The 18,576-nt window shown below is 48.9% G+C and overlaps 1 protein-coding gene across 1 annotated transcript in view; it reads right to left on the reverse strand.

The window, feature by feature from the left end:
• Nucleotides 1-14,513, reverse strand: part of LOC135307549 (serine/threonine-protein kinase PAK 1-like) — a 437,852-nt gene extending 423,339 nt beyond the window's left edge. Inside the window, exon 1 of the mRNA XM_064431963.1 lies at nucleotides 11,498-14,513. Coding sequence (XP_064288033.1) covers nucleotides 11,498-11,505 — 8 coding nt within the window. The 5' untranslated portion in view covers nucleotides 11,506-14,513. The remainder of the gene's footprint in view (nucleotides 1-11,497) is intronic.
• Between the last annotated feature and the right edge of the window lie 4,063 nt (nucleotides 14,514-18,576).

The following is an 18,576-nucleotide window of genomic DNA, read 5'->3' on the forward strand; positions in this document are numbered from 1 at the left end:
AGCCTGAGATTTTAATAGCAGAAAGAAGGGATTTCCTGCTAATTTTCCTCTGAGAACTGTCACCTGTACAATCTTTTCCAGCCTCATGTAGTCTGACCTGTAACTGCTCCAAAGCCTGGTTAATTTTTTTAATGCTTTTGAAATTTTTGGTCCCATTTGCAGAGAACAGGAGGGTGCTGGCTATTTTTTTTCAGGTGCAGTGTATTTTTACTGGGGGTGGGACTGGCTTTAGTTTTACCTTCCCAGCATCAGCTGCACTGATGCTGGGAAGTTACTCTCTCTTATTCCAGTTACTCTCCAGGCTGGTACGTGCAACCCCAGTGGCAGCAGTGGTAGATTGAACTGTGCCTGGGCTGGGTTGGGAGGGGAATAATCCTACTGCATCCATGATTTTCCCTCCTGGGCACCTGCAGCAGGCAGAGCTGTGCCCTCCCACTGAGGCTGCCTCAGCCAGGAATGCTTGCAAAATCCCCGTGCTCCTTTTGAACAGTTCTGTTTTTTCCCTGGCAGAAGCAGGGCTGGTATCTCCAGACCAGGGGATATGGTGACACTGGGTGTTGCCATGGAACGTGGTGACGCTGGGTGTTGCCATGGGACAGGTGAGTCCTTGAAGGCACACACTTGTCCCACTGAGCTTGGGGCCCCTATTTGGAGATCAGCTGCAGACGACTGGAAACAAGAATGTGGCATCTCCCAGTTCAAACAAACAAACCAGAAAACTTTATTTTGAGGGATGAGGGGGCCAAACAACAGGGGTGGGTGCTCGTCTGGTCCTGCCCTGGTTTTCAGGCCGACTGTAGGGCTTTTTATCTCGCAGCTGCCGCCGCAAGACGTGCCTCACACGAATTGGCCCGGATTGGGAGCGGGGCAAGATCCAGGGGGGTATGTATGGGGCTGTTTGTTTCCTGGATGACTGAGATTGCTGGGACAGCCTCAATGCCACCTGGCTGGTGGTACCAGCACTCTGGGCTGGACCATCCTCCAACCTGCGGCGCTTTGCCAGTGGGCTCTTGGGTGCCTGAGGATCCGTGTCTCCCCATGGGTGGCCTCGCTTCAGGCCCTGCTTTCGGCAGGGCAAGCTGCTGCTGGTGACCAGCCCCACGGCCTGGGACCACCCTGACACCTCCTGAGGGGCTGGACCATCCTCCAACCTGCGGCGCTTTGCCAGTGGGCTCTTGGGTGCCTGAGGATCCGTGTCTCCCCGTGGGTGGCCTCGCTTCAGGCCCTGCTTTCGGCAGGGCAAGCTGCTGCTGGTGACCAGCCCCACGGCCTGGGACTGCCCTGACACCGCCTGAGGGGCGGTGCTGGGGCTGCTGGTCTCAGCACGCAGCAGTGGCACGCGGTTGAGCCGGATGCGTTTTCCTTTCTGGCTGCCCGAGTCTTGTGCTTGCTGTCTCCATGAACGGCGACGAGCCTGGTCCGGCCTGGCATGTCCGGAGAGGCAGCTGCCGCTCTCTGCGTCTGCCTCTGCCCGGTGACACGGTGTGCATTGGGGAGAGAGAGAGAGGGCAGGGGGAGTGAGCACCTTGTAGAGCTCAGGAAATGTCCCTGCAGCATTGTCCCCAAGGCCCTGCTGGCTGGCTAAAGGGCAGGGGAATTGCCGGTGCCCACAGCCCAGCCTGGCTCCTCTGGCCCATGAGAGGAGGGCCTCTACTCTGGGGTGATTCTGTGGATCTCCTGTTTCCCCTTTCTGCTGCTCTTGGCCGCTCCCCCTCTGCCATCTGTGGGGAGGGAGACTTGGCTCTCACCTCGCTCCTTGCCAGGGGGACGCTTCTTAGCAGCGTTCTGCTGCACCATTGTGGGTACGGAGGAATGCCTGGACGGTCTGTGCCACAGCACTGCCGGCCTTTCTCCTCCTGACAAAGCCTTCCAATCCTTCCTTGAGTGAAGAGAGATGTCTCAGAGACACCAAAACTCGCTCAGCAGCCTTGGGCAAGCTCCCTCTCGGGATCCTGTCCTCAGCTCTGAGTGCAATGTTGATGTACAGCAACGGTTATACCTCAGGCCTCCCTGGAGATGTGCCCGTGACCTCACAATCGGTGAGTTCTGCGAGCCCCACTCCCCTCACTTGGGGACGGTGTCCTTGTGGGTGCTGTTAAATAAAAATTAAAACTGGCCAAGGGTCAGAATGTATTTCTGAATTTCTGTTTTCTGCTTGAACTTGGACTAAACAATGCTACTTTTTTGCCCCCACAATTTCCCACAAAGTCAAGGTGGAGAAATTACTAATTTTTACCAAGATTTGGAAGTGGCTGTAGTAACAGAGATCATATAAAAAGCTAGAGACACAGAAAGCTAGTATATAAAATCAGCTGAATAGCAAGAGGGAATTGGCATACATCTATTCTCTTCTCAGGGCTCTTTCTGAATGCTGACTTTGAACGTCACTTGCTTTGTCATAATTCATGGGTAAAGAAAAAGAATATCTGTTTGAAATTGGAAAAGGACAGAACTTGTTCTTTGTTGTTTTTTTTTTTTTTGTTTTGTGGGTTTTTTTTTTTTTTGTTTTTTAATGTGGGCCACCAAAAGACACTAGAAAATAAAATTCTCGAACTATTGCCAGCTGAAGCAAAGTTCTGAATCAGTTAAATAAATACCCTGTAACCTATTTGCAGAAGTTCCTCTAGCATCCAAGCTGTGTAGTAATCTCCTCAGATTCTCATGTAGATTTCACAAAAATTGTATTGACAACGTTCTCCCCAGACAGCCTTTGACAAGATCAAAAAAAGTTGACAGGCAGCAGATTCAAAACAAACTGAATCAGGTATTTCTCCACACAGTGAGAAATTTAATCTCTGCAGCTTATAGTTAGAAGATGATATGGATTCCAGGAGTTTACATGGCTTCAATAATGCAACTGTGAAAGAAAATCTCTCTCAGAGCTATTAAAATCTGACTTCAGAACTGATTCCACCTGGTTTATGTGTGGTCTTGAAGAAGATGTAAGAATTCCTTCTTGAGCACTCAATGGAGGATTCTTTGTTATAGGAGTCTTTCCTATTTTTAGGCTGTGCTTTAAGAGGTATAAATTAGAAATCTGCATTATTTACTGCCCTGTACTGTCAGCAGACTTGGTAGGAATTAATGCCAAGACAGCATGCTCTCTTAAGCTCCATGGAGCAATTTTCTTTTTGTTTTGAGACCAGTAACAGTTGTTTGGCCTCTCCGTGTTGGGTCTCTGGAAGATCACTACCAAGTTTTGGTAGTGATGGTAAACCAGGGGCTTCCAGAAGCTCCTCTGCCATGAAATTTGTTGCAGGTGACCTACACAGAGTAGTTAAAGGCATATTTCCTTAATTCTTCACAGGTCCAGTGTTCGCTAAGTGATATTTATATAAACATTAAGAATTAAAAAAAACCCCCCAAATGGTGCGGAACAAATATTTATGCTATCAGATGAAATCTTGGACTTCCCAGATTGAAGAAATTTACAAGCGCTGAGTATTAAAAAGCAAGATTAGAAGAACACTGGGTGTTGGTGTGTTTCCTATAAAACAATTACATTCCTAAAATAGGTATATTCTCTGTCTTGTTCACACTTCTCTTGTTGCTGTTGAAGGACACAGAGATTTGCTTTAGCACCTGACATTGCTTTTCACGCATGGCTTGCAGCCCCAACTAGCTGAACAAACCAGCCTGCTGTCCAAGAATTTTGCTTACTCCTCATTTCCCTCTTCAAATTGAATTAGATCCAAAGAGTGCTAGGCTTGGAAACAAAAACAGCAACTTGTTTTGAGAAGGAGTAGAACATTTGGCCCCTCTCTGCCTTGTCCTGTGTCCAGGTTTCCCCTCAGCCAGGGCTGGCAGTGAAACCATCGGTGGCCATCCTCAGGCAGCCCTTTGGCTGGCACTGTCCTGCTGGTCATGGCACACAGGTTGTTTTTGTGCCACCTGCACACGTGCTGCGGGAGCTGCCTCTCCTGGGGCTCAGCCTTGGAAAGCTGCCTCGCAAGGAGACTTTAGATTTCCTCTCCCAACCAACTGCATTTGCCTCCGGCTGTGAGGTTTGGGGATTAGTTCTTGCTGAGTTCAAGGGAGGTGGAGTGGAAAATGCAGGCACTTTTGTGCCTCTCCATATTTTATGTTGGTTGGGGTCTTGCCTAGAACTTGATTTAGGCTAGATTCCTAGGTTTCCTCTAATTTATATGAAACAGTATGTTTTCCCAAGTGGTTATCAGTGAGGCACGAGCCACTGCACTCCTGAGCATTTGCAGCTTCCTGGGATGCCACTGCATCCTGAAACTGAGTCTGCATTGAGGCTGGGAAGCAGAAGGGACATACATAGCACCTGTCTGTGCTGCTTACATATATTTTCATAGCTATTGGTGTTCCTTGATAGGCCTTCATTCTGATTTTGAGTATCATGTGTTGTGAATGAAACTTTCACAGTTGACTTCTGCCTCCTTTCCTGCCACTGTTTTGTTCTTTTCCCATTTATAAGGACACAGGTGAACTAGAAATGTTGTGGTCAGATGTGCTCTGTGGCTGCTCTGTGCTCAGAGGAGCTCTCCTGGATGTACAGCTTAGCATCTCCCTCTTTAAAGGGCTGCCCGGCTTCCTCCTGTCCCATCTCGTGGGTCCATCTTTTCATTCCCTTTTAATTTAAAATACTTCCACAATTTAATATTAAATGCTAGGTAAAAAAATCCAGTGGCACTCCCAGATAGAAAAAAAATATGTTGTGTGTAACCCAGAGGAGGAATTCTGCTGGCAAAGTGATGGCTTTCCACTGAAGTGGATCAAACAGGTGCTCAGTTGGATGCTGGTGCTGAAGTACTTTTCTTGTGGCTTGAGTGTCTCATGGCAACAGCCTGAGATTTTAATAGCAGAAAGAAGGGATTTCCTGCTAATTTTCCTCTGAGAACTGTCACCTGTACAATCTTTTCCAGCCTCATGTAGTCTGACCTGTAACTGCTCCAAAGCCTGGTTAATTTTTTTAATGCTTTTGAAATTTTTGGTCCCATTTGCAGAGAACAGGAGGGTGCTGGCTATTTTTTTTCAGGTGCAGTGTATTTTTACTGGGGGCGGGACTGGCTTTAGTTTTACCTTCCCAGCATCAGCTGCACTGATGCTGGGAAGTTACTCTCTCTTATTCCAGTTACTCTCCAGGCTGGTACGTGCAACCCCAGTGGCAGCAGTGGTAGATTGAACTGTGCCTGGGCTGGGTTGGGAGGGGAATAATCCTACTGCATCCATGATTTTCCCTCCTGGGCACCTGCAGCAGGCAGAGCTGTGCCCTCCCACTGAGGCTGCCTCAGCCAGGAATGCTTGCAAAATCCCCGTGCTCCTTTTGAACAGTTCTGTTTTTTCCCTGGCAGAAGCAGGGCTGGTATCTCCAGACCAGGGGACATGGTGACACTGGGTGTTGCCATGGAACGTGGTGACGCTGGGTGTTGCCATGGGACAGGTGAGTCCTTGAAGGCACACACTTGTCCCACTGAGCTTGGGGCCCCTATTTGAAGATCAGCTGCAGACGACTGGAAACAAGAATGTGGCATCTCCCAGTTCAAACAAACAAACCAGAAAACTTTATTTTGAGGGATGAGGGGGCCAAACAACAGGGGTGGGTGCTCGTCTGGTCCTGCCCTGGTTTTCAGGCCGACTGTAGGGCTTTTTATCTCGCAGCTGCCGCCGCAAGACGTGCCTCACACGAATTGGCCCGGATTGGGAGCGGGGCAAGATCCAGGGGGGTATGTATGGGGCTGTTTGTTTCCTGGATGACTGAGATTCCTGGGACAGCCTCAATGCCACCTGGCTGGTGGTACCAGCACTCTGGGCTGGACCATCCTCCAACCTGCGGCGCTTTGCCAGTGGGCTCTTGGGTGCCTGAGGATCCGTGTCTCCCCGTGGGTGGCCTCGCTTCAGGCCCTGCTTTCGGCAGGGCAAGCTGCTGCTGGTGACCAGCCCCACGGCCTGGGACCACCCTGACACCTCCTGAGGGGCTGGACCATCCTCCAACCTGCGGCGCTTTGCCAGTGGGCTCTTGGGTGCCTGAGGATCCGTGTCTCCCCGTGGGTGGCCTCGCTTCAGGCCCTGCTTTCGGCAGGGCAAGCTGCTGCTGGTGACCAGCCCCACGGCCTGGGACCACCCTGACACCTCCTGAGGGGCTGGACCATCCTCCAACCTGCGGCGCTTTGCCAGTGGGCTCTTGGGTGCCTGAGGCTCCGTGTCTCCCCGTGGGTGGCCTCGCTTCAGGCCCTGCTTTCAGCAGGGCAAGCTGCTGCTGCTGCTGGTGACCAGCCCCACGGCCTGGGACTGCCCTGACACCGCCTGAGGGGCGGTGCTGGGGCTGCTGGTCTCAGCACGCAGCAGTGGCACGCGGTTGAGCCGGATGCGTTTTTCTTTCTGGCTGCCCGAGTCTTTTGCTTGCTGTCTCCATGAACGGCGACGAGCCTGGTCCGGCCTGGCATGTCCGGAGAGGCAGCTGCCGCTCTCTGCGTCTGCCTCTGCCCGGTGACACGGTGTGCATTGGGGAGAGAGAGAGAGGGCAGGGGGAGTGAGCACCTTGTAGAGCTCAGGAAATGTCCCTGCAGCATTGTCCCCAAGGCCCTGCTGGCTGGCTAAAGGGCAGGGGAAGTGCCGGTGCCCACAGCCCAGCCTGGCTCCTCTGGCCCATGAGAGGAGGGCCTCTACTCTGGGGTGATTCTGTGGATCTCCTGTTTCCCCTTTCTGCTGCTCTTGGCCGCTCCCCCTCTGCCATCTGTGGGGAGGGAGACTTGGCTCTCACCTCGTTCCTTGCCAGGGGGACGCTTCTTAGCAGCGTTCTGCTGCACCATTGTGGGTACGGAGGAATGCCTGGACGGTCTGTGCCACAGCACTGCCGGCCTTTCTCCTCCTGACAAAGCCTTCCAATCCTTCCTTAAGTGAAGAGAGATGCCTCAGAGACACCAAAACTCGCTCAGCAGCCTTGGGCAAGCTCCCTCTCGGGATCCTGTCCTCAGCTCTGAGTGCAATGTTGATGTACAGCAACGGTTATACCTCAGGCCTCCCTGGAGATGTGCCCGTGACCTCACAATCGGTGAGTTCTGCGTGCCCCACTCCCCTCACTTGGGGACGGTGTCCTTGTGGGTGCTGTTAAATAAAAATTAAAACTGGCCAAGGGTCAGAATGTATTTCTGAATTTCTGTTTTTCTGCTTGAACTTGGACTAAACAATGCTACTTTTTTGCCCCCACAATTTCCCACAAAGTCAAGGTGGAGAAATTACTAATTTTTACCAAGATTTGGAAGTGGCTGTAGTAACAGAGATCATATAAAAAGCTAGAGACACAGAAAGCTAGTATATAAAATCAGCTGAATAGCAAGAGGGAATTGGCATACATCTATTCTCTTCTCAGGGCTCTTTCTGAATGCTGACTTTGAACGTCACTTGCTTTGTCATAATTCATGGGTAAAGAAAAAGAATATCTGTTTGAAAATGGAAAAGGACAGAACTTGTTCTTTGGGTTTTTTTTTGTTTTGTGGTTTTTTTTTGTTTGTTTGTTTTTTAATGTGGGCCACCAAAAGACACTAGAAAATAAAATTCTTGAACTATTGCCAGCTGAAGCAAAGTTCTGAATCAGTTAAATAAATACCCTGTAACCTATTTGCAGAAGTTCCTCTAGCATCCAAGCTGTGTAGTAATCTCCTCAGATTCTCATGTAGATTTCACAAAAATTGTATTGACAACGTTCTGTTGCCAGGATTTTTAGTGAAAAAGCCTCTGCTAGGATTTTTCCTGTCCTGAGGAGCTGAGGGCCCCAGGAAAGAAATGTAAACAATAACTGTCTGCTGCTGTGGAGTGCCACAGGTGAATCTTCCATTGGTCCATGTGGATTGTTTTCAATCAGTGACCAATCACAGCCACCTGTGCCAAGGATGTGAGCAGTCACAGGATTTTTGTTATTCATTCCTATTCTATTCTTGTCTTTGTAGCCTTCTGATCTTTCTCTCTGTTCTTTTAGTATAGTTGTAATGTAGCATTTTAGTATAATATATATCATAATAAATCAGCCTTCTGATCAACATGGAGTCAAGCCTCGTGTCCTCGCACCAGGGGCCCAAGTCAAAGCAACAATTGGTGACCCCTGGACGTGTGAAACTGATGGTCACCCCAAGAGTGACCATGGAATCTAGCCTGGAGCTGAAGAAACGAGACCCTGAAGATGGGCAGAGTTCACAGCCAAGGCAAACAGGAGAACCTGTTGGACTTTCCTGGAGATTGTGTCCAGAGACCGCAGAGCAGCAGAGCTGCACAGCTGGATCCACAAGGACACTGTCTAGAGGTACTGTTATTTTTTCCCTTTCTGAAGATCCTGCCATTCGCAAAAGGTGGGAGGAAAGTTGGGAAAAGGTACCTTCGGAAGCTCAGGTTCCGTTTACTGCGTCAGAGGAGAAAGTTATTAAACACTGGTGCAGATGGGGACGCAGGGACAGAATTCCTCAATGTATGTTGGAGAGACGGTGTTATGAGTTCTTCAGATGGGCAAAATTTCATAGATTTATTACAAATGTCGTAGACTCCCTTGATTTAGGTTTTTGGGAGTTCATGGACGCTCTTTTTAGGTGGACAATAGTCCAGCGTGTTTCATCCCCAATGATGCATGCAGTGCACACACTGCTTTATGGTGTTATCTTGAAATGGGGACGGGCTGCAGGGGACATCATGGCTCGGGAGCGCAGTCGCGTTCTGTCCCCGCCAGCTTCGGCACGAGAGAAGCCTCTCAAAGAAGACGAACCGCGAGTTTGCATTCCCCCCGCACTGCCCACAGCTGAGCAAAAGTTTTTCTCCGCTCCCTTGGAGCAAACAGATCTACCTTCCCCCCCCCCGCTCCATCTCTTGGGGGGGATGGGGAGCCGAGCCCGCCGCTTTCCGGGCCGGCCCCGCCCACTTCACCGCGGAATTCTCCTCTTCCCCCACCCCGGGAGGGAGCGGATCCGATTCCGCCTCAGCCAGCCCCGCGGGAGGCGCCGGACCCCGCGGCTCCGCCTCAGCCAGCCCCGCGGGAGGCGCCGGACCCCGCGGCTCCGCCTCAGCCAGCCCCGCGGGAGGCGCCGGACCCCGCGGCTCCGCCTCAGCCAGCCCCGCGGGAGGCGCCGGACCCCGCGGCTCCGCCTCAGCCGGCTCCGCCCGCGGCCCCGCAGCCGCCCGGGCCAGCTCCGCCGGCTCTGATGACTGCGCCTGCGCCGCGGCACCCGGAACCGCCTCCCGCCGATCCGCCCGTGTTGCCAGGCAGCGCGATCAACAACAGTGATTCCCCGGCTGTGCTGCTGCTCCCGGGAGCTGCAGGAGCTGCCTCCGTGTCTTCTTTCTCTGCATCCCAGCCGGCAACTGAATTCGCAACGGTGCAGGCGGCGCCTGCGCGGGCCGACCCCGCTCCGAGCCCGCCGCCCCCGCCTGTCCCGCCGCTCCCTGCCGATCCAATTGCAGTGCAAGAGCTTGCTGAGAATAGTGCTGAGCCCACGGGACCGCCTCAAAAGTCGACACCAGCGCCCGTGCTGCCTGCACCACCCACTCCAGTTGTCCCGCAGGTTTCCGAAACTCCATCATTCACATCAAACCCTGCGAAAAGCCTATCCTTCCGTAAAAAAAGCATAACCCTCCAGCTGACTGCAGGAGCAGTTCGGCTGGCTGTGTTCAAAATCAATATAGTTTTTAAATCACTTCGCGTATAGTCGAGAGCTTCTCCCTAGAAGTTAAAGTGCCTGCCTTCCCCCGAGCGCCCCTGCGGCGTGGGGGAGTTGGCTCCTGTAACATCTACCTCTAGTTCCCAACCCAGTAGAGATAAAAGTAGTGCCAAAAAGCAAAAAGCAGAAAAAATAACATTTACCTTACAAAAACAAGAGACACAGAGCAAAGCAAGCACTGCTCGCTTGCTCTGGAGACAAGAAACCCTCAAATCTAAAATAACAATTCCTGAGAAAACTTCTCTTCTCCAGCTGCCAGTGTGCACCAGTGCTTCTAAAAAAAAAAAAAACATTTCGTCATTTCTACTCTCAAAACACTAGCAGCATAGTCCTACCAAGTTCTGAGCGTGCAGAGCCCGCCTCACAAGCTAGTTCTAAGCCGTTTAACTCATTTCCCTGGGCCGGGGCCATCGCCCCGTCCAGTGCTGAGTTCAAAAACTTTGCTTTCCCCACAGGAACCTAGGCCACCATTCTGTGAGCCAAGTCTGAGTTCTCTGGTCCGCCCACCAGGACCAGAGCCACCCAAGGGTCCTAGAGACACTCTGCTGCTGCTACTCTTCTTCTAATGAAAAAAAAAAAAATAATAATAATAAAGAAAAGTGGAAAGAGCTAGCAGCTCAAAAGCATTGAAAAGCCAAAAATTAGCCTCAGCCCAAGCGGTTCAATGAAGGGCTGTGGCCAGGGCATTCCAGAAATTTTCTCTGAATTGTTTCATGACTGTCAATGAATTGTTTGCTAATTCTTGTTTTCTTTAGCAGTTCTTTGTTTCAGAATTCTGCAAGCCTGTTTCAGGACCAAAGGGGACTTCCAGAGATGTCAAAAAAGAACATCTTCAGTCCATGGACTCTGTCCTGAAATTCAGCTGCTTGGACTTGAAACAATGAACTTTCCTTGCATGAGTTTTTGCATTTTCTTATTTTTTAAGATTGTTTTAGTGATATGATATAATTAGATGTTTGATAAGTGAAGAATTTCCCTGAATGTTCTACAGGTGAAGAATTTCCCTGACCATTCCACATCAGCAAATGATTGAGATTTTGATTGGCAACAGATCAACCTCAAGAGGTGTTGTTCTCTCTTCTACAAAGCCCTAGTAGAAGAAATTACAAACATTTCTTTTTCTATTTAATTTAATAACTTAAAAGGGTGAGATGTTGCCATGATAATTTAGGGAAAAAGCCTCTGCTAGGACTTTTCCTGTCCTGAGGAGCTGAGAGCCTCAGGAAAGAAATGTAAACAATGGCTATCTGCTGCTGTGGAATGCCACGGGTGCATCTTCCATTAGTTCATGTAGATTGTTTTCAATCAGTGACCAATCACAGCCACCTGTGCCAAGGCTGTGAGCAGTCACAGGTTTTTGTTATTGATTCCTATTCTATTCTTGTCTTGGTATCCTTCTGATCTTCTTCTCTCTGTCCTTTTAGTATAGTTGTAATGTAGTATTTTAGTATAATATATAACATAATAAATCAGCCTTCTGATGAAAATGGAGTCAAGCCTCGTGTCCTCGTCCAAAGGGTCGCAGTTTAAACAAGAGAGCCTCACACTGGTTTTGCTTTCAAACTAGGACACAAATCCATCTCTTTATTTGAACACAGGAATGGGCCATTGCCTACCCTGCAAGCGGGAGTTGGAGGGGCGGGGAGGGTGGGGTGGGGTGTCACCTTCTGTGGTAATCGGCGGAAGAAATGCAGCACTCAATATGAGTGATCAGCAAATCTCAAAACTTTATTGATAGGCACATACATTTATATTGGTGTTAATGAGGCTAATACATATTGCAAAAAGCGAGCTCATTATTGGTTAGTTACTTATCAGCTAACTACACCTACCTTAGCATTCTTGTGGCTACTATGTTGCAGCTGTCCACATCTTTTCTTCATGTTTCTAACTAACGATCCATCCTGATGTTGCACCAAGGGCACAGTGCCCTTGCCAGGTTTGGACACTGACTGCTGACTCCTATCCTCGTCTCCTTCTTGCTTAATTAACGGTATTATGTCAGTGTGACCTTTGTTAGCTAGCCAGCTGTTCACAAAATCCTCCACACTTCCCCTGTTTTTCTGTTGCACAAGCATAGTCTGATTAGATGCAGCAAATATCATTCTTTGAACCATGTTCTGTAAGCACATGCAAAAACAAGGCAAAACTAACACTACTAACAAAGCCATAATGCCTACTATAATAATGACTCTAACAATAGAGCGCAACCATGATCCCAAGCCTAATGATTTGAGCCACTCATCAATGCCAGAGTCCGATTCTACCTGTAAGTTTCCAGTTAACCTTCGCAGCTCAGAGAGCTGGGAGTGAATGGACTGGGAATGATCAGAGAGGTTCATGCAACACATGCCCTCAAAATCTTCACAACCATGGCCCTGTGCCAGTAAAAGGAAATCAATTGCAGCTCTATTCTGAAGCGTTGCATGGCGAATAGAATCAACATCAAGCAAAAGGCTAGAAAGTGCTAAAGAGGTGGCATTAGTTTGTTTAGCCAGCCAGCATCCTAGCTTGTTTAAAATGGCATGGGCACCTGCTGCCGATACCCCTGGAGCTAAAAAGGATGCTGCCACTATGGCCCCTGGGGACCAAAATTTTACATCATCTTTGCAGTCAGCAGTAATCGCATGGGCCATTCTTTTAATTCTGTGATAGCGGCGGCTCATATTAAGGATCATTGACGCATTGGGTGTGAGGAGAGACAACTCTCCAATTGTACATGGCCCCCCGCTCAGCATCGATGGGACACCGGGCCACGCACGATCCCCACATATTAAAAAGTAACCTGCTGGTAATTGAATAGGGTCGTTTGATGAGATCGACACCCTCTTTGTGGTATAATTGCACCAGGTTGTTGCATTACGGTAAATGGCCATGCTGGAGGTTACAATAGTAGAATAGTTTTTGGCCGGCAGCTGACTTTTATGCTTAAACCTAAGGCATGCATCCGCCATCACTGAGCCTAACAGTTCCAACTCTTGGGGTTCCTGCGGTGCTATAGGAAAATGAGAAATCCATTGGTCCCAGTTATCTACACTGACCCTGGCGTCATTGGTTTTGCAGGTGGGTATTTTCGATGGGCATGGCCAGGGATCTGCCGGCAGTCCAACCAAACAGGTTGTAAATGGATTACCGGGAGAAGATAACGACAAGCAAATAGCCTCCTGGTTAGTTAAATTTGCCATGGTGATCCAAATATTAGTCTTGGGCTGAGGTGGGGCCCATGCTTGGTGGGTTCCCACTCCTTTGGCAATGTCTGGGCTGTCTATTAAGAGGGCAAATACGAGTAAAACAGCAGCATAAGTCTGCCACATCACCCTGATCTTCCCGGACGCTGTTTTGAACCATCCAGACATTTAGGGAATTAACAGGTTGCCCACAAACCGTTAAGAATGTCTCTTCCTTCCTCTCCCCTTTTTCTTTCTTGAGCCGCCCAGACTTAATCTTTTTAGAGCCCTTAAACAATCGTCCCACACTTGATTAGGATCTTGATCCCTCAGAATCGGACCTACTACATCTAGGTGGGAGAGGGGAATGCCCCGACCACACTTAGACTGTAAGATACACGACTGAGATTGCCCTAAAGCGTGTTTGGCAAAGTGCTGGGTTTCCCACCTAAACCATGCGAGAATTTTCTGTTCTGGGGACTCATACAACTGTAACCCTTGGCGGCCAGGTAATCCTGTAAAGGTCTGAAGTTCTGCTTGCCAGGAGTCCCGCTGCCAATAAAATGCACAGCTTCTGCACCACAGTTCAGGTAACTGTGACTGATGCACCCACTTAGTTTGCTGACACCCCCCGCAAAAGAACAATATCCATGCAGCACACTGAGTATTTTGACACTTAATACAAGCTAATCTCTTAGGCCTTCTATGATAAAATGTATGAAGTGCCGGAATCAGGCTTAGTATACTGTCCAGGGATTGACACCGATCAATCACTCGGTCAATGGCAAAGCTACAGTGTCCTTTCAGCTTGAGAACTATCAGTCAAATGGTGATCAGCAGCTTTGCCTCCACTCGCCGACCGTCCTCTTCGCTCAGTTGTCTGGGGTCTGGTTCCATCTAACACGGCTGGTGGGGTCCATTTAGCAGCTACCCACAAGGATCCTGTAGGGGTAGAAACACAAAGATACCCGCGGCCCCAGTATAATACCTTAGCAGGACCTTGCCATTGTCCTGTCTTGGGGTCTCTATACTTTACCCATACATCCTGCTTCACACTATTTTTCTCTGTTACATAATGACGAATTACAGCAGGAACTTTGCTTTCCCCAAAAACACACAGGTGATTTAAGACAAATAGACACTTTAGCAACCTTTCTTGCGGCTCTCTAATATCTTTGTATTTACCTAGATATTTTTTCAAAGTACCATAAGCTCTCTCTACAATCGCTTGTCCTGTCGGAGAATTAGGGATGCCTGTCACGTGTTCAATCCCCCACATTTGCACGAACTGTTTTATTCTTTTGCTGCAGTAGGCAGGCCCATTGTCTGTCTTAATATGTCGTGGCACTCCCATTACAGCAAAGCAGCTACTGAGATGCCTCTCCACGTGCCCTGCTTTCTCACCAGTTTGTGCTGTGGCCCATATAAAATGACTGTAGGTGTCTATAGTAACATGCACATACTTTATCCTTCCAAACTCAGCAACACGTGACATCCATTTGCCAGGTCTCATTTGTATTCAGCCCTCTGGGGTTAACTCCTAGACCTAACCCGCAGCCCCCGTTATGATGACTACATGTGGGACAGGCTTTGACTATTGCCCGTGCCTCTTCTAGAGATATTTGAAATTCCCTATGGAGGCCTTTTGCATTTTGGTGAAACATGGAGTGTGCCTCTCTGGCCAAAGTCTTCCTGGGAATTGGAGTCACATGTGTGATTGAAACTAGCTTATCTGCTTGTGCATTACCCTCTCCCAGACCAATATCCCACTTATGACTTCTGATATGAATGACAGAGAAAGGATACTTCCTCAGTTTAATTGCCCTCTGTAACTGTATAAACAGCTCATGTAACCTCCTGTTTTGAACCTCTTTTATAGAGGCATCTTCTATTCGCTCGCATACTCCAGCGACATATAAAGAATCTGTCACTATATTGAGGGGCCCAGAAAAATGCATCATGGCCCAAACAACAGCCAATAACTCCATCGTTTGTAAAGTATCCAACTCGGAGGCCTGGAGAATCTGATGGTGCCATTGTCCCTTTTCCTGCCAGGTCACTGCAGCAATTCTGGATTTTCTTCCTGCATCCGTGTAGGCTGTTATGGCATCCTGACAGGGGTTTCTGTGACCTTTTTGGGCATTGAATCCAACCCCGTTGCCCTATCCAATTCAACGGTATATTGGGGATATCATCAGTGGCAATCACACTTCCAGCTCCCAACAGTGCCTCTTGTAATTCCACACTGTTTAACAGGTACCAGGTCAATGTATCTTTCTTCATTGGTACCCGTATCTGAGCAAGCTCCTTTCCCATGATCTGTAGTGTCCGTTCACGACCCTTTTTGAGCAACTCAGCCAAAATTTCAATTTTTTGAAGAAGGGTTTTATGCTGTTGAAGTGGAGGAGATATCCATTCCAAAGCCCACACCTCCCCCGTTTTTCTGTTTTGCTGAGTAAGTGCACCTAGTAAGTATTTAGTTCCACACCAAACTGTCAGCTGTATAGGGAGGTAAAGGTCTCGTCTCCGGACACTGCCTTGTGTCACACAGTCCAGTATCTGTTGTAATGTCCTAACCTGCTCAGAGGTTATATGAACAGGCTGTGCCGGATCAGTTCCTTTTAGTAAGGGTCGAAGTTTATCTAATAGCTCATTCGGGATGCCCACAATAAGACGCAGCCATTGTAAATCACCAAGTAACCTTTGGGCATCATTCAATGTACGTATTTCAACGTTTAATTGCAGTTTCTGGGGGGTAACAACCTGACCAGTAAGTGTCCATCCTAGATACTTCCAGGGTGCAGATAGTTGAATTTTTTCAGGAGCTACAACCAACCCATGTAGTTTCAGAGCATCATGTATTTTTTGAATTTGTTGACCTGTAAGAGGTTGCTGCTGAGCAAATAGAATATCGTCCATATAATGATAAATGATGGTTTCGGACCAGGCTTGCCGTAAGGGTTGTAAAGCATTGTCAACATACAATTGACATAAGGTGGCGCTGTTTCTCATACCCTGTGGAAGATTAACCCATTCAAACCTCTTATCTGGCTCTTCCCTATTTAATGCCGGTAAAGTAAAAGCAAACCTTCGGGTATCTCTAGGGTGAAGAGCAATAGTAAAGAAGCAGTCCTTAAGATCTACAATTAACAATGGCCAGTCCTTTGGCAACATTGCTGGGTTAGGTAAGCCTGGTTGTAAGGCTCCCATAGGTTCCATTTGTTCATTTACAGCCCGTAAATCATGTAGCAAGCGATACTTTCCTGATTTCTTTTTAATGACAAAAATAGGTGTATTCCATGGGCTGGTCGACAACTTCAAATGACCTTGCTTATATTGTTCTTGTACTAGCATATGTGCTTGCTCCAGACTTTCCCTTTTTAGTGGCCATTGCTTAACCCATACTGGGACATCCGTGGTCCAGGTCAGCGGGATCGGGAAAGTCCACGCAATGGCCACTAGCCCAAAGGGTGCTCATTTGTCAACACTATTCCCAGTTGAGCCAGAATGTCCCGACCAATGAGGCACTGCACTGTAGGGGGTAAGGGTACAATTGAAAAAACATTCCGTAAAGTTTTTCCATCAATAGTTACAGACAACATGGGTGACTTTCTAGCAAGTGTCAGGCCCCCAACCCCGGTAACTGTCATTGTGGTTGGCTGTAATGGCCAGTTGTGAGGCCAGTAATCTGGACTAATAATGCTGGAGTCCGCACCAGTATCTAATAAACCTTCCAAGGTTTGTCTCCCCCCCAGATGCTCTATTGTTACAGTGCGCTTAGGCCGATCATTCAAATTCATTGTTAATAAAGTAAGTCCTCCAGTGGAACCAAAGCCTCGTTCTCCCCTCGACTGTAATTGACAAGGGGGCAATGTTTTAGCAATCTGCTCCAATGGAACCAATTGGGCTATCCTCTGCCCTTTCTCGATTTGTATCGGTGGAAAAGGAGTATGTACCATGACGTAGATTTCTCCCGTATAATCAGCATCTATTACTCCAGGTAAAACAAATAATCCCATCATGGTGGCCGACGATCGTCCCAGAAGCAAAGCTCCCATAGGTTGTCCATTAATGATGCTTGGTCCCTTTATTCCAGTCGGCACCTTTTCCGGTTGGGTGGTCATCAGTGTTATCGCTACTGAGGCTGCCACGTCCAGCCCGAGGCTCCCGGCAGTGGCTGGCTGGAGTGCAGCTGGGCCGAGGTGTTGGCAGCGGCTACTTGTGTCTGGGCGCGGCGGCTGTTGAACGCACTCGTCTTTATGTTTCCCGAGCGGTATCGGCAAGCTCCGGTGCTGTGGGTATCCGAGCGACAACTCTGGCACCAGACGCCAGCTGTCTGACAGTCTCGTCGCGTATGTCCCATGCCTCCGCACCGGTAACATTTAAATCGGCCAGTAGATGGAGCCCGTGGCTTATTTATAGCCGCTGCTTGTAGGGGTGCAAGAGCAGCTAATACCTGACTCTGCGAAGCTGCCGCTTGTTTTTGCAATCCTACACCTAACTCCTTAATAGCTTCTACTAACATCAGCTGATTCCCTATGGGCATATTTGCCAATCGTTCTAACGCTTCCTCTATAGACCAATTAGCTCCTAAGGTATTTAATACGTTCCTTGTAGCCTGGTTACTATTCTGGAGTGCACATTGTTTCAGTAAAGCACCTGTCATAAAGTCAGGGACTCCCGCCCCTTCGATAGCAGCGGCTGCCTTATCTATAAAAGATCCAAATGATTCATCTCTTCCTTGCTTTATTCCCATATAAGAGGGGACCCCGCCTGGCTCTTTTATCCTGTCTATGGCCATTCGTACTAAGCGCATAGCCTCCCGACATTTTTCAGGACCAATTAATGCCTGCTGCTCTGTACGAAGAAAAGGTCCTGAACCCATTAGCTCATCCAGGGTTATTCCGTGTAACGGGTCGCCTTGCTGCCGTTGTGTCGCTACACATTCCTGGCAAAGTGCCTGCCAGTGTGCATTAAACAAGAGCTGCTGATGCTGAGTGAAGATAAGCTTCGCTACTCCTCTGCAATCAGCCGGCAGTAATACCTGAGTCCCCCAGATGTAATCAAGTATCTGTTTTGTGGGCTCACGGGTCACCCCAAACTGACTAACTGTGGACCGTAATTGTGACAGCAGCTTCCAGTCCAGCGCTGTAATTGTGGCTTCATATCTGTTCCCCTGCACAGGCGAAAATACCACCGGACAAGCAACCTCCACCGCTGCAGCTATAGCTCCACTATCCCCCGAATCCATGATCTCTTTTGCTACCGCCGCTCATGCCTCCCTTCGCTCCCTTGCGACGGCCCCCGCTAGGTCACTTTTTGCCCCAGGGATCGGCTCATTACAAGGAGGAGGAAACGGAGGGTCTGGCCATGGCACAGGTGGTGCGGACGGTGCTGTTACAGCATCCGCGGGGGGTGAGCTGCTGCTTGAAGGAGGAGCCGATGTTGGTGGCAAAACGACTGTAGATGTGGTAGGGGGTAACGGACAGTCGTAGCAGTCCCCATGACTCTTATTCTTATCATATGCTACGCTAGCTTGCTGCGCAGCTTTCTTTTCTACCTGATGTTGTAATAACTCATTGTGCACGACTCGCCATAGCTTTCCTAACTTCCTTGCAGTTTTATCCTCATCTATAGCTGCCTCCCACAACTTGTCCCCGAGCTTACGCCACTCTGTTAATTCATGCACTGTATGAGGATTTTGAAAAACTCCTTGTGCATACCCATAGGCTAACAACTGTGGG

The sequence above is a fragment of the Passer domesticus genome, chromosome 9 (assembly GCF_036417665.1).
Source record: "Passer domesticus isolate bPasDom1 chromosome 9, bPasDom1.hap1, whole genome shotgun sequence".
NCBI classification, from domain to species: domain Eukaryota; kingdom Metazoa; phylum Chordata; class Aves; order Passeriformes; family Passeridae; genus Passer; species Passer domesticus.